Source organism: Dama dama, chromosome 23, assembly GCF_033118175.1.
Source record: "Dama dama isolate Ldn47 chromosome 23, ASM3311817v1, whole genome shotgun sequence".
Lineage (NCBI taxonomy): Eukaryota > Metazoa > Chordata > Mammalia > Artiodactyla > Cervidae > Dama > Dama dama.
Window position 1 is genome coordinate 54,563,591 of NC_083703.1, and position 15,478 is coordinate 54,579,068.

At 54.5% G+C, this 15,478-nt stretch overlaps 1 protein-coding gene across 3 annotated transcripts; it reads left to right on the forward strand.

The window, feature by feature from the left end:
- The first annotated feature begins 645 nt into the window (after positions 1–645).
- On the forward strand, positions 646–13,463 carry YTHDF1 (YTH N6-methyladenosine RNA binding protein F1). 3 transcript variants are annotated; one of them, XM_061126850.1, is made up of 6 exons: positions 666–761; positions 989–1,013; positions 1,162–1,235; positions 2,118–2,197; positions 7,658–9,178; positions 12,206–13,463. In XM_061126850.1, the coding sequence occupies exons 5-6, from the start codon at positions 7,676–7,678 to the stop codon at positions 12,230–12,232; spliced, it is 1,530 nt and encodes a 509-aa protein (XP_060982833.1). In that variant the 5' UTR covers positions 666–761; positions 989–1,013; positions 1,162–1,235; positions 2,118–2,197; positions 7,658–7,675; the 3' UTR covers positions 12,233–13,463. The 3 variants fall into 3 exon arrangements, with proteins under 3 accessions (XP_060982832.1, XP_060982833.1, XP_060982831.1); XM_061126849.1 differs by lacking the exon at positions 1,162–1,235 and having other exon boundaries at positions 646–761; XM_061126848.1 differs by lacking the exon at positions 1,162–1,235 and having other exon boundaries at positions 713–760; positions 956–1,013.
- Positions 13,464–15,478: the final 2,015 nt, after the last annotated feature.

The window sequence follows — 15,478 nt, forward strand, 5'->3', positions numbered from 1 at the left end:
CAGCCACCCGGAGGACCGCTAGCCTCAGAGCCTGGGCTCCCCTCCGAGGGTTGTTGGCGGGGCGTTTGGGGCGAGCTGTGGGGTAGAGCGGACTGCAGCCCGCTGAAAGTGGGTGGATGCTCGCACTCGCGGGTTGCTCTTCTTCACACCTGAGGGACAAGCGCGAGGGTTGCCCCCGGGCTCACAATCTGCGCCAACCTGTGCCGGCACGCGCCGTGCAGCCGCAGCATCATTGCCACCTTTGTGGCTGCGGGAGCGAAGCCAGACAGGTGCACACCTGCGGGGCGGGGCCCGCGGCGCTCCAGGACATGCCCACGTGACTGCCTGGGCTCGCCCCATCCCGCCGCGCAAGACTGGGACTAGGGCGCGAGATCCGTCCCGCTGGGGGGCAGCGCGCAGGCGCGGCGCGTGGCTGCCCGTCGACCTCCCGGCCTGCCCCGCGCTAGTGACGTCGTGCCGCCTGGTCCCCGCCGCTGCCGCTGCCGTCGCCGCCGCTGCCGCCATTGGAGTCGGCGCCTAGTCAGTGCGTTCCGTTCCGCTAGCCGCCTCGCGCCCGCCCACGAGCGGCCCGCGCGCCCGGCAGCCGCCGCCGCCGCCGCCGCCCGGCCGGCCGGCGCCTGGGGAGGAGGCGGCGGGCCCGGGGCCGCGAGAGCTCGGGTGACAGGCCCGGCCTCGCGGGGAGGCCCGAGCCGGCGGGCGCCCTGGCCCCGCGCCGCGCCGGCTGTTTATGAAGCATGTCGGCCACCAGCGTGGACCCCCAGGTAGCGGCGGGACCGAGGTCGCGAGGCCGGGCGGCGGGGTCGCGGGGGCCGCTCGCGGGGCCGGAGTCGGGGTCGGGCTGGGGTCACGGGGCCGGAGCGCCGTCGTCTGGGGCCACGGACAGGTTCGGGCCGGAGCGCGCCGCTCGCCGGGAGGGGTTCTGGTGGATAAGTTGTGTTTCTTCTTCCCGGGTGCTGTCCGTTCGCATGTCCGGCCTGCGGCGAATCAGAGAACAAAAGGACAAGATAATAAAGGTGAGCGAAGTCGGTACGGCAGCCGGGGACCGGGGCGGAGGGGCCCGGGAGCGGAGGGGGCGTCGCTCGCCGAAACTCGGTGCACGTGTATTGGGGGGGGAGAGGTCTCCGAAGCGGCGGCCAGGACGGCGGAGTTTTCCTCTCTCAGCTTCAGGGAGAGAAAACTTCGGAATTTGATACTGGGGGAGACGAAACAGGTCGAAAACAGGGACTTTTCAAGAAGTAAGTAAATCGACGGGGAGAGTAATTCCGTCGTTCCCTCTTTACGCAGGGTCGGGGGCGGGGGGGGCGGGGAGGGAAGGAGCCCAGGGGCTGAGCGACCCTCCTGTCCGTGACCCCAGGCGTGGGGCTCGCCTTTGGCCCTGTAACTCTGGCGCCTTACCCCAGTAGTTAAAGCCTCTGCCTTTTGAGTGTCTTGTAATCTCTTGGGATAGTCTGGCTTGGGGTCCACCCCCAGAACTCACTCCTGGGAAAACTGGTGACGCTTCATGTTTACTCCATAGACTATTTTGAACCAGGGTGTGTGTGCCTCGGGTGTAACCAAATAGGGTTATCACGTTTGGAGATTGGAGAAGGCCCAGCACTTCTTTACCTTCCCCTCCTTTCCTGGCTGACTGTGGTGACAGTGGAAAGTAAGAGTGCAGCCAGATAATAGTTCAGAGACATCCAGTTACAGCTTCTCGGCCTCACTCCCCACTCCTTGCTGGGCATACAATAAGACCTTTGAAGGCATTACCTTTACCAAATCCGGATTATGAGTTCCTGGCATTGTCTCATCTGCACCTTTGTTTTGTTCAGTTGCTCAGTCGTGTCCGACTCTTTGCGACCCCATGAATCACAGCACGCCAGGCCTCCCTGTCCATCTGTTTTGTTAGTGTCTACCAAATTCCAGTTAATTTTCATAAAAATCATAACCTAAGTTACTGAAAGTTTTGTTATCACTTTTCTAATTAGCTGTGTATCAATTCTGAACGTCTGTGTCCATTTTTAAAGTAAAAGCAATTTCTAGAAGTTGATGGACATAAACTTGACTTTTTCCAATTTCCATGATTAAAAGCAGTGTTTTAAGAATTCAAAGGTAATATGTTGCAAATTCTCTTGCAGTACAAAATGGTTCTTTGCATCAGAAGGATACCGTTCACGACAATGACTTTGAGCCCTACCTTTCCGGACAGTCAAACCAGGTGAGTTTATCTTTTTGTAACATGTTTGCATTTAGTTCAACTGAGCTTTAAAAAGTAAATACACATTTACTACTGTATTTCTAACTTTATCATCCTGAACGACAGAGATGCAGACCATAAAGTACTAGAGGTAAAGTAAGAAGCTGACAAAGGCTTGTTTTGAAGAGCAGCGTCACATCGAAGGTGGGGCATGAGTGCAGTGAAGCTGGTCTTCTCTCTGGAGGAGATGACATCCCATCAGGGCTGGCAGGCATGCAGCATTCTAGTTGGTTGGTCTCAGTATTGCTGGGTCAATGATGGCATTGCGTTTTACAAAGTGGAGCAGCACTTAGTTCTCTGAAGCTTTCCAGTGACTTTTTTTTTTCTTAGCTCTGAGCAATTGGAATTTTGGTCTAGGAGCAGCTAGAGCAGGACTCTGGAGTGAGGCTCCATCTTTGGGTTCTTCACGCTGCTGCTGACTGTGACGCTTTCTTGATGGCTTGCCCCCTCTGTGCTCGCTTACTTTTCTCTAGACAGTTGAAGAGGTGACTCCTGACAGCATTGTGGGCAGGGTGAGATGACAGGGTGCCCTTAGAGCTCAAGGCAGTACCTAATGGGTTGTAGCCACCCGTTCTCTTAGGTGTTGCAGATTTTCTTAGCCTTGGCAGTAAGGGCATTGTGGATTGAAGTGCTCTTTGTTTGGGGGGCCGTCTGGCACATTGTAGGATGTTTAGGAGCCTCCTGGGCCTGCATCCATGAAATGTCGTTAGTATCTGCATGCCATCCCGTGTGACAGCCAGAAATGTCACAGGTGTCTTCTGGGGGGCTGTGTTGTCCTGTCTAAAACCACTAGGTCAGTTTGAATTCAAGTTTAAACAAAACATCTGCCACTTCTAAAGTGCATGGTGTATGTTTGCTTTAGAATAAAATGAGACTCTGCCTGTTTCCTGTGGAATGAAGCTGGGCTGCCTGTTTCCTTGCTTGTCTGCTCTTCTCTGGAGTGTCTTAGGACTTTTCTCCATTCTCCTCTTTCCTGCTCCACTTGGCAGGACAGAGGCTGAGGGCCACACACACCCCGTCCCACCCCACCCCATCCCCAAGAACCCACCTCTCCTCTGGGCAGGACAAGGGACTGCTTGGTGATGGCCTTTCAGCCTGAGGTGTGGCAGGAAGTTGAGCAGACTTAACCTTATTTCTCTTGGATGATTTGTTCCAGCAGTGTTACGGATTAAATTTTAACCAAAAATATCGGGAGAGGAGGTTGCTTCACTTAAAACAAATTTTCATGAGGTAGGATGTTTTAAAAAAGAGTAGATGACTTTGTTTTCTTTTAAAGTTTATTTTTGACTGCTCTGGGTCGTCTTCATTGCTGCATGTGGGCTTTTCTCTAGTTGCAGTGAGCAGGGGCTACTCTCTGTTGCGGTGTGTGGGCTTCTCATTGTGGTGGTTTCTCTTATTATGGAGCACGGGCTCTAGGGCCTGTGGACTTCAGTAGTTGTTGCACATGGGGTCAGTGGTTGTGGCTCACGGGCTCTAGAGCACCGGCTCAGTAGTTGTGGTGCACGGACTTCCTTGCTCTGTGGCATGTGGGATCTTCCCAGAGCAGGGATTGAACCTATGTTCCCTGCATTGCAGGCGGATCCTTAATCACTGGACCACCAGGGATCTTTGAGTAGGTGACCCTCTGATGTCAGTGGAGTACTCCAGGTGCCTTACTCTGGGGAGGCCATTTGGAAAGACTGGGGTAGGTTGGTGCTGTCAGTGGACACTTAAAAAATAGCCCCTTCATTCTGCGTGTTAACATGTGCAGTTCTCAGCAAGATGACTAGACAGCACATCACTTAAGAGGGACTCTGTTGAGAAAACTCTTGACTGAAAGTAGACTGTCCAGAAATGCCCAATTGTGTAGGAAGCCTGCCACTCAGGAGGGCTCTTAGATCCTGGTTTTCCTGGCCTTTTCATATTAGGGACACAGACTGTGAGGGCCAGAGAGGCTCTGCTATGCCCAGTGGCAGAGCCAGGCTGTGGACTGAGGGGCGGAGCTTCTCTTCAAGTGTGCAGCAGGGTCCATGGGTCCTGTGTGTGCCACTCCTGTCTTTACCAGGGCTGTGATGTCATCAAGAGTCCCTCCTCTAGATGTGGGCTCTGCTGCTCTATCCCTCCAGGCTGCTAGTGAGGAGGCCTGCGTGGTGATTGGTGTGGCCGGGAAGTGAGTGCCCACTTCCCGTCTGTGCACTCAGCCTTTACTGAGTTGTTGTTGACATGAGATGAGCTGTATGTGTTTAAAGAAGGCAGTTTTCTATGTGTCCTTTCCCTGGTATGCATGTGCACCTGTGGAGCTGTTGCTAAGGTGGAGGTTGTGGGCATATCCTTCAGCCTTGTGGTGCTCACCTATCTTTTTTTAACCCAGACGTGGTGTGCAGTAGCCAGTTGGAGACACTGGTTTTCTGGTTTGGGAAGCCTTAAGGCTTCAAATGATTTGGAAAACATTTAAAAGCACACCTGTCAGTTAAGTTAGGTGACTGGTACCGTGCTCTGGTAGGTCTGCTTCTTCGGATAGGCCCTCTGTCCCTGCTTCTGGTGTGTTTTTCTTCCTAGTGGCCTCAAGGAGCGTCCTTATGTAGCAGCTCTGGATCTTCTTTTGTGACTTCAAATACTCGTCAGTCAGTATTTTGGAAATGATGAGAGTAGAGGAAGCAGAGGGGAGGACAGCGGGGCTGGGGTAGGGGACCCAGGGGTGAGGGTGAGAGGCTTTGGGTGGGGCCCTGGGGATTCCCTGGTAGCTCAACTGGTAAAGAGTCTGCCTGTAATGCAGGAGACCCCGGTTCAGTTCCTGAGTCAGGAAGATTCGCTGGAGAAGGGATAGGCTATCTGCTCCAGTATACTTGGGCTTCCCTTGTGGCTAAGCTGGTAAAGAATCTGCCTGCAATGCGGGAGACCTGGGTTCAATCCCTGGGATAGGCAGATCCCTGGAGAAGGGAACAGCTACCCACTCCAGTATTCTGTCCTGGACTGAGCGACTTTCACTTTCTGGGGCTACCAGGTTGTCCTGACTTTGCCCTCCTCAGGGCCTTCCTGCTTTCTAGTTCTCTGTTTCTACCTCTGAAAGGTAAGGAAAGACTGAAGGGACCCAGAAAATTCCTGCTCAGAGTTTTGGAGACGGTGCCTCTGAGTTTGGTGTGAGTGCTACAGGCTGACTGAGGGCCGAGTGTGTGAACGGAGGGGGCCCCGGGGCTCAGCGTCTTCACTCGAGCATCTGGTTGTTGGCAGACTCAGCAGCGTCTGATGCTGACGGAAAGGGGGGAAGTCACCTTTTTTGCTTTTCCTCTTGAATAATTCAGTTGTTCTGGGTGTAATGAGAAACGTTCACCTCCTAAGAAAAGAATGTTGTGTAAATTTACTCGTTTCACGTTCTAGTGCTAATTCACTGGTAGTCAGTTTAAACCCATTTGGGAGCCTTTTCGAAAGCTTTGCCGTTGGTCGTGTCCTCTGATGAGATGTAGGCAGAGCCCCTCAAGTGCTGGGGGGTGTTCCTCCACCTGTGGGATCAGCATGGCATCATCTCAAGACCTCATGTCCACCGTCTCTCACAGGCCATCCTGCGAGGTCGAGCTGGTTTGTCCCCGTGTGAATGCTCCTCAGCATGCTCCACAGGTGTTGTGTGTGTCTTGGGCTTCTGGAGGCTCCTTTCTGTTTCCCCTCCAGTCCCTTCTTTTGGTCATTGTAATGGTTGAGTCACTGTATTGTTTGTGAAACTTAAAGCATTTGAGTAATTTCAGAATTTCTTTCTTCTCAGCAAAATGGATATAGGGATCAAACATTTCAACTTTTAAAAAGGTGATTCTGGTCATTGAGAATGAGAGACTCTTTTTCCTAACGTGGTTAAGTTAGTTTTAAGTATAAAATAACTCCTAATTGTAGAATTAATTTATGGGTTTATTGTGTTTTACTGTTTGGGTTTTGGAAAAAGGTCGCCTGGGGCTGACTGTCAACAACTCTGAGTTTATACTGTTTGGAGTGTCCATTTTGTTTATCACTGTGACTGATTGGTCACAAGGAGGTGCCCCAAGAGTCCAACACATGGGGGTGTTTTTTCTACCATCACTGGACTAATTCTGCCTTGAAAACCTGTCAGCCTTCCTTTTTTGAGGCCCTAAATTATACAGAGGCTATAATTAGACGTCTCCTGTGTGAAAGCAGTCGTCAGGGTGGTTTTACCTGAGTCCTCCTTAAGATTGAGTTTGCTCTGGACTGCTCCTTTGACTAGACCCATGATATAGCTGTACAGAGGTTTTAGTGTGCTCAGAGGAAGTGGGCAGTTTGTTTTATCCCTTTGGTCTCTGCACGCATGTCCCTGGCAGGTAAGCTTGAGCCTCCTGACCTCCGTTGCATGGCTGACTAAGCAGACAGCATGTTTGCTGTCTCAGGAGCCCAGCTGGGGAGCGTGTCTGTAGAGCCCGAGGGCGTGGTCAGGCGGGTTTCCGAGGGGCTGGGGTGATCACACACAGCCTGAACCGTGGGCAGCCCTGCAGCCCAGCTCACAGAGTGAGTGCAGCTCAGTTGCCCTGTGACCTGGAGCCTGGACAGTCGGCCTAAGCACCATATATGGAAGGCCTCGAGCCCCATCTTTGTGGGGAGGGGATGCAGACTGCTGATCCCGGCAGCTTCACCTGTTACTCTGCTGCTTCGCTCTCAAAGTTTGGAGGGAGATCTGGCTGATGTGGGACTGGGCTGCCAGTGAGATGGGAATGAAAATGGATGCGGTTCCCAGTGCCGGAGGTCACTGCACACAGCCTGCTTGTGCCCCGTGGTCCTGTGGGGGCAGACAGTGTCAGGAGGGGTTGGGCAGGGCTGGTTTGGCGCCCAGCTCTCCCAGTAGGGGGGCCCTGGCATGTGGTGACGCTATGGAGACTTGCCCATCCCCCATAGCTGGGTCCCCTCTGAGAGCCTGCCCAGCAAACAGGGGGCCAGACCTCTTTGGGCTCAGGGTTGGGGGTCCAGGCAGATGTCAAGAAAAGCCTGTAGAGGGGTCTCTGGGGCGGCCCTTGACAGGGGCAGGAGTCCTGAGAGTTGAGAGAGGGAAAGGTATCCATCAGGTGAGTCATTAGCGAGCATCCTGGGCTGCTGTTAGACGTGCCTGCTGCCTCTTGAGCACTTTGTCACTCTGTGCCTGTGCCGCCATGTCCCGCTCGAGCGTTACTGCTGTAGGACAGAGACCTGCCCTCAGGCTGCTTCCTGTGAGCAGTCACTCTTAGAGTGGCGGGGCGGGGGGCGTTTCCTGACTTGAGTCACGATTACGACAAGTGGTACTGAGCATTTGGGTGGCCATGTGGGTCATCTGGATGTTTACCTTCTGTGTCCTGCCTGGGCTCCCATTGTGCAGAGTCAGTGCTGCTCACGCCTGTGCTGAAGCAGATGTGCTTGGTGCGGTAGCGTCTCTGCCACGTCACAGCCTAACTTTTCCCGTGCTTATTTCCACAGAGTAACAGTTACCCCTCCATGGCCGACCCCTACCTGTCCAGCTATTACCCACCATCCATCGGATTCCCCTATTCCCTCAACGAGGCACCATGGTCTACAGGAGGGGACCCTCCAATCCCCTACCTCACCACCTATGGACAGCTCAGTAACGGAGACCACCACTTCGTGCACGATGCCGTTTTCGGGCAGCCTGGGGGACTGGGGAGCAACATCTACCAGCACAGGTTCAATTTTTTCCCTGAAAATCCTGCCTTTTCAGCCTGGGGGACAAGTGGGTCTCAGGGTCAACAGGCTCAGAGTTCAGCGTATGGAAACAGCTACACCTACCCGCCGAGCTCCTTGGGTGGCACAATTGTGGACGGACAGACAGGCTTTCACGGTGATACTCTCAACAAGGCACCAGGAATGAACAGCCTGGAGCAGGGCATGGTGGGCCTGAAGATTGGGGACGTCACCACCTCTGCGGTCAAGACGGTAGGGTCAGTCGTCAGCAGTGTGGCCATGACGGGCATCCTTTCCGGCAATGGCGGGACCAATGTGCCCCTGCCGGTATCGAAGCCGACCTCATGGGCTGCCATTGCCAGCAAACCTGCCAAACCACAACCGAAAATGAAGGCCAAGAGTGGGCCTGCCATCGGGGGGGCGCTGCCCCCGCCACCTATTAAACATAATATGGACATTGGTACTTGGGACAACAAGGGGTCTGTGCCCAAAGCCCCGGCCCCCCAGCAGGTGCCAGCCTCCTCAGTGGCCCCCCAGCCCCAGCCAGCCATGCAACCTCTTCCCGCCCAACCTCCCCTTCCGGCCCCACCACAGCACACGGCCCCCCAGCAGCTGCCCCAGACCCGCTGGGTTGCCCCTCGCAGCAGAAATGCGGCGTTTGGGCAGACCGGGGGCCCCGGCAGTGACAGTAACTCCCCTGGGAGCGCCCAGCCCAGCACGACCCCGAGCGCAGAGTCCCACCCCGTCTTAGAAAAACTGAAAGCCGCCCACAGCTACAACCCCAAGGAGTTTGACTGGAACCTGAAGAGCGGGCGCGTGTTCATCATCAAGAGTTACTCGGAGGATGACGTGCACCGCTCTATCAAGTATTCGCTCTGGTGTAGCACAGAGCATGGCAACCGGCGCCTGGACAGTGCCTTCCGTGCCCTGGGCAGCAAGGGGCCCGTCTACCTGCTCTTCAGCGTCAATGGCAGTGGCCATTTCTGCGGGGTGGCCGAGATGAAGTCGCCTGTGGACTACGGCACCAGCGCCGGGGTCTGGTCCCAGGACAAGTGGAAGGGCAAGTTCGACGTGAAGTGGATCTTTGTGAAGGATGTGCCCAACAGCCAGCTGCGGCACATCCGACTGGAAAACAACGACAACAAGCCGGTCACCAACTCGCGTGACACCCAAGAGGTACCCCTGGAGAAGGCACGGCAGGTGCTGCGGATCATCGCCTCCTACAGGCACAGCACCTCCATCTTCGACGACTTCTCCCACTATGAGAGGCGCCAGGAGGAGGAGGAGGTGGTGCGCAAGGTGAGCCTGGCCGGGCGGGGTCCCTGGCCCTACATGGACGTTGAGGAGCTGTTGCCACAGCACCTGGGTCCTTGCCAGTTCAGAAACACTGGGTCGCAGACTGTTGTAGAGGACTTGGGTGACTTGTTAGAACAGGGCTTCACAGTCTCTGTCCAGCCCGGAACACTTAGAAATAGAGTTCTGTGGCCCCAGGGTGGATGGGCGAGGCTGCTGGGCCAGATGCCCCCACTAAGGCCCACCTGGGTGTGGCCCTCAGCAGTGGGGACACTCCAGTCTAGAAGTTGCTGCTTATTTCTTTTGTCTTAAAAACCCAGTATGCTGCAGTTTCTGGAAACTTGAATCTGCTCCATCTAGTAAGCAGCGGGCAGGGGAGATTGGGATGCAGACAGTTCATAACTGGAGTGTGTGTGTTTGGAAGCACAACAAAAGACCCTTGAACTGGTCTCTGAGCGGGTCCCCATCTCCTGTGACAGTGCACGGGGTGAGTCTGCTTGGTAGGAGACTGGCCCAGAAACGGGGAGGAAAGGGACACTATGACGCACTTGGTAGAGCCATTTTGTTAAGAGTTGAGCCTGAGATTCTTCCTGCTGCTTTGGTATTTTTTTTTTTGTATCTTTTTGGTATTTTTTTGTCTTTTCTTTCATGAAATGTCAGTTGATAATAGGTGGATTTTCAACCCTTTATAGTCTTACTTGTTTTTTTTCCCCCCCAAAAAAAAGCTTTGCCCATCTGGGAATTCAGTGTCCTGAGTGTTTTTTGACAGAAAGGCTTGTAAATGGGACATAGAGCACAGTGCTGGTAGCAGTTGGGAAGTTACACAGACTGACCACACACAAAGCTTTGGAAACAGGTTGGTCCCACTGTCTCTTTGGGGCAGAAAAGAGATGTCTTGTTATATTTTCAGTTAGTGTGAAATGGGGATGAAATGAAACGCAGAGATGCTGAATTTCCCTGGATAGGATGTAGGTCTTGCTCACGAGACTTGAGGCCCCTGGTGACCAGATGCTGGCTCTACATGTGTGTCTCATGCACTGTGGCCCTTGGTTCTGATGGTTGTAATGAGCTGAGGGGTAGACTTCTGCCCTGCCCTGGTGAGTGTGTGAGGTACCCCTGTCCTGGAATTTGCCTTGTGGTGATGCGCTTGCATGTCGGGAACAGGTAGACGGAGGAGCCACCCGAGCCCAGACCCTCGGGGCCCATGGCTTCCAGCTGTTCCTCTGGGAGTCTCCTTAGCAGGGCTGTCCTCTGGCTTTGCTGGGAGGCTTCCCTGGGCTGTCCCTCCCCCTGGGGCAGGGGTACTGCAGAAGCAGACACCATGAGCCAGCTGCGTTTGTCCACAGGGTCAGTGCTAGGTTAATTCACGTCTTGGAACTCCAACCTGTTGCTGTCCTGGAGAGATCTCAGGTCTCTCTCGGGCTCTGTGGACTGTGGAAGAACGTGGGTGGGTCTTGTTTTGGCCCCAGAAACATCTACCAGGACACTTGTCCCTGTGGTTTCTTCTGGAGTTGGCAACTGGTGCTGATTTCCTGGCAGGAATTGGGTGTGTCCTTAAAAAAGACGTGACGAAGATGAGGGTTGAAGCAGCTCCCTTGTAACCTCTGAGCTTGCTGGTGGGGCCACCATCACCAGGAAGCCCACCCTGGAGATTCTCAGGTGGTCTTTTTGTTTATCAGCTGGTGTTTGACATGATTGTGACACTTAGTGACGTGTTGCATTGAAAGGTAAGATGCGCTTGCCGTTTTGCAGGTGTGCCACTGTCCTGCACCTCAGCTGTCCATCTGAAAGCGGGCTGGCTCTGTTGGGAAGCACCTGGTCTTGTGGCAGCTGGGTCAGACCCAGGCCTGCAAGCCTCTGGGCTTTAAATCTAGAGATGGCCACTCCCTAGGGCGCTTAAAATAGTGCAGGTTTTAAGTGACAGAATCAAGCTGGAGAGTTCCTCATACGACCAGACTGGCCGCGGCCCGCAGTCAGCTCTGCAGACATAGTGACTGCATGGAAAACTGGGCAGAGGTGGAGGGTCAGGATTGAGCCTCTGCTGAGGAGGCAGACAGTCGGCCTCTGTTGGGCTTGGTCTGAGAAGGGGCTGTTCCAATCTCAAGGTGGTGGTCGTTGTCATGGTTAGAGGGAGTCGGGGCTGTGGGAGAAGCCTGCCCTTGTCAGCATCACTTCAGCCGCGGCCACTTTGAACTCAGAAGAGAGTCCGGCCTTGCTGTCCAGGAGGGGCAGGAGCTGGGTTCTTTCTAGGAGGATGCAGGACACACAACTCCTAGCGTTTCCCAGTCAGAGTTCAGGGTCGGGAGGCACAGTTAATTCCTGGAGTCGTAGCTGTCCAACAGCCTGCCTGCTCACCCACATATTTTGGGGCTTTTTCGGGACAAGAGGATAGTAAGAAAAGTACAGCAGGTGCTCCTGAGGTTGACCAGCCCTGGGTGATGACATGGAGGACCAGGGAATTGGGGTCTTGTTAACCTGAAGGTACCTGAGGTCAGTTTTAGCAAAAGAGAGCGTTTTTACTGCATTATACTATACATGTGTAGTGACTCTTGATTGTTTGGGTGTCGTGTCATTGACCAGCCTCTGCCCAGCAGGGTCCTTCCCAGCTTCATCCTGTCGAGAGGGGCAGTGGAGGTGGGGGTGGCGCGGGCGGGGAACGTTGGTGCATTTGCAGTCGAGTCAAGTGGCATATCGTAAGGAGAGGCTGAGATGGCTTTCAGCAGGCGGGCAGATGTGGGGACGTGGAGGGCTGGAACTGTGCTCACAGGCTGCTCACACACCCGCCCTGGGAAAGGTGGTCCTGTGGGCAGTAGGAAGCAGACTCGCCAGAGGAGCCTTCCCTGCCCAGGTGTCACCACATGTCGGCGGTTATCAGGTGCTCAGCCCACGTGGCCAGGACCCGTAGCTTGGAGCTGCCGTGGGTGGTGGCCAAGCGGGGAGCAGGGTCCAGATCTGGCCACAGCAGCTGGACTTGGAGGCAGGTTGTCTGTGTGCGCGGTGGCCCATGTGTTACACTCTCTCCTTTCCTTGCAGGAACGGCAGAGTCGAAGCAAGCAGTGAGGGTGCAGCAGGCTCGTGCCTCTGACGTGGGGCTGCGCAGCTGAGGGCGTGTGCCTGGTGCTGTCTCCTGGCGGCGGCTCTGCTGGCCTCGTGCAGTGCTCGCCTGCTCACATCTTTATGTCCTTGGTAGTTTATTTTCACCCAGATGAATCTGCATTCATTTGTATTTTTTCTATGTATCATATAGTATTGTAGAACTCACTAATAAAGGACTATGTTTTTGTCAGCTTATCAATCACACTGACCTAACACAAAATGTAAGTATCCTTAAAAACAAAAACCTAATTCATCCCAAAGATTTATTATTTTGGGGGAACGTTATGTTCCTATTATATTCACAGTCATTTAACATTTTTATGTGAGACCTTTTGTCTCTCACCCCTTTTGCTTTAATACTGAACATAAGACACCATGAGTTGTCTGCCGTTTTGCGTGTTGTGTTTTAATTTTGCTTCCCTTCAGGATGCTGAAGTCCCCAGGCTGATGACCGACTTGTTCGGCTGCTTTGCCATTTCTTCTGTTATGTGTCTGAGATGCTCATCTGCCCACTTGATATCTACTAGGCAGAGGATAAATTTCAGTTTTTTGAAAAGTTTGGTGAACCTGCTCTCTCCTTGGCACCTGCCTCCTCCCTCCGTGTGCACCTGGGGTCTGCTGCATTCCTGGTCGGAGATGACCACAGGCTAGGTGCGGAGGGGTTCCTTCTGTGTGCAGACCATTTTACTTCCCCCGTTTCTTCACTGGAGAGTCCTCGAGCTGTTTCACGTTTTTATATCAATAACACTGAGCTTTAAACGTGAGATCTGGTAGTCCAGAGGGGTGTGATGGATGATGCTGCCGGTTGTAAAGTTCAGTGTGTGGGGTCTATAGTTTCTTTTATCCTGTTGAATGGGTAAAACAAAAAAAAACTTTTAGAAACTTAATTTGCTGTCATGTTTTGTGGAGTGAGGGGCCACTGAAGAACTCGCCATGGGAGTTAGAGCATGAACGTGGTGTGCGTGCCTGCCTCACGCTCACCGCACACGGTTTGAGCAGAGGGCCTCCCATGCAGAGCGCAGGTGCTTCTGAAAACTGCTCAGCAGGCCCTCCGAGTCACAGTGCAGTTTTATTTAGACTTGTATTTAGAACATGTCACTTTCTTTGAACCGTTACCACCTGTGCGGAGTCTCGGACAACATCGGATAACTTTCTCTAGAAGAATACAAGCCTTAATAAACAATACCGTCGTTTAGCAAGTCTTCTGTCACTTCATTCTTCACCCCTCCTCTACCAATTAACGTTTTAACTGCAGAGCCGGTTCACTCAACTTTCCAGAGGCCTGTGTGTCCCCCACGTCTGCTTCCATTTCTCACGTGTGCTCGGTCCTCGGGCAGCCTCAGAGAGCATGTGGTTCCTGGCTCAGCACATGGTCGGTGAGCGATGTGCCGACAGCCACACTGTGCCAGGGCATCCACCTGCTCCTGCCAGTCAGTGGCAGAGGCCAGGGCAGGATCGGCTGCTGACTTGCCCTGAGAGTGTTCCCCCCCCCCAACCCTGCTGGTTTTGCGGACACTTGGGACTGAACGTACCGAGGAGGGCAACACGTGCAGGTGTGCGAGGGGTTGCAGGGATGCGCATGATCGCCATGTCCCATCCTGCTTTCAAAGGGTTTGCTGCTTGTCAGCTGTCCCCTCACACCCAGCTCGTCAACCCGCCTTGTCCTCCCTCTGTCCACCCAGAAGCCTGCCATGCGGGAGTTCCATGATGGGTTTCATCTGCCCGGTGTGCTCCATGCGGTCCCTCCAGCTCCAGAGGTTTCCTTGGAGGGTCTGACTGCAGACCCCATCCTCACGGGCTGGTCCGCAGAGAGCTCAGCCTGCCGGTGGCTTCTCCCTTGGTGGGGTCCTGCCCCTCTGGCCCCTTGCCATCCAAGATCTCCAGGATGGGGAGGCAAGAGCTGAGCTGAAGTAAGAGCTCAACTGAGATGAGATTCGGAGCCGAGGCACATGCTTGGGTCCTCATGTCACGTCAGCAGCCAGCAGAGCCGCTTGGGCTCCTGGGCCCTGTGTGCAAATTGCTCTCCCACACATAGACACGCTGCTTCCTCCCCCTACACATACACACACACACGCTAGTTCCTCCCCCTACACACACGTGCTGGTTCCTCCCTCTACACACACACATGCTGGTTCCTCCCCCTACACACACACACGCTGGTTCCTCCCTCTACACACACATGCTGGTTCCTCCCCCTACACACACACACACACACACACACACACACACGCTGGTTCCTCCCTCTACACACACACATGCTGGTTCCTCCCCCTACACACACACACACACACACACACACACGCTGGTTCCTCTCTCTACACACACACATGCTGGTTCCTCCCTCTACACACATATGCTGGTTCCTCCCCCTACACACATACATGTTGGTTCCTCCCCCTACACACATGCGCACGCACACACACAGATCTATGCTGGTTCCTCCTGTATCCTGAAGTCACTTGAGATTTGCACAATCAACTTTTTTCCCAAAACCAGCATGTTGTAAAGGAATTGGAGCAGTGGTCCCACCCGTCTTCACTCTAGCGACTGGATGGGTCCCGTGGGGAACATTTTCCAGCTGAGCCATCACTGGTGGACAGTGTTCTTATTTCTGGAAAGGCCCCTAGAGGGGAGTGTGGGGAAGGTGGAGAGGATCCCTCTAAGCCGGGCAGCAGGTGCAAGGTTAGTGCTACCTGGACGCAATGTCAGCCTCAGACCCACCTCTGGTGGGGGTCTTCCTGAGGGCAACTCTGGGAGCAAACAGGTGCCCGACCAGCTGTCCCTGTGGTGACATGGGGTGAGGGTCCTGGCAGGTGTGGAGCTGGGAGGGTGCAGGAGCAGGATGGCTAGACCTCCAGCATGGACCACTCTGGGCTCTTGCGGCCTGGCATTCTGGGTGATGGTTTCTCATGTGACCAGGCTGCATGCCCTTGGGGGCCTGGGAAGGGAAGGGAGATGAGGGGCTGGTGTGTGGCCCCTGCTGCGAGCACAGGGCCCTATCACCTCAGCCCTGTGTAACTAGCTCGGAAATTAGGGACTTCTGTAGGTGGAGGGGAGAAGGGGGACCCTCCCTGGCAGGGGCCTGCCAGGTTGGGGACCCAAGGTACAGTGCTCTGGGCAAGTGGCCAGAGGCGGTGTCCAGCCCAGGCAGTGCCCCTCCCCACCACGTGTCAGTTCTGCTGTCACCTCCACCAGTGAGGAGGACACCCT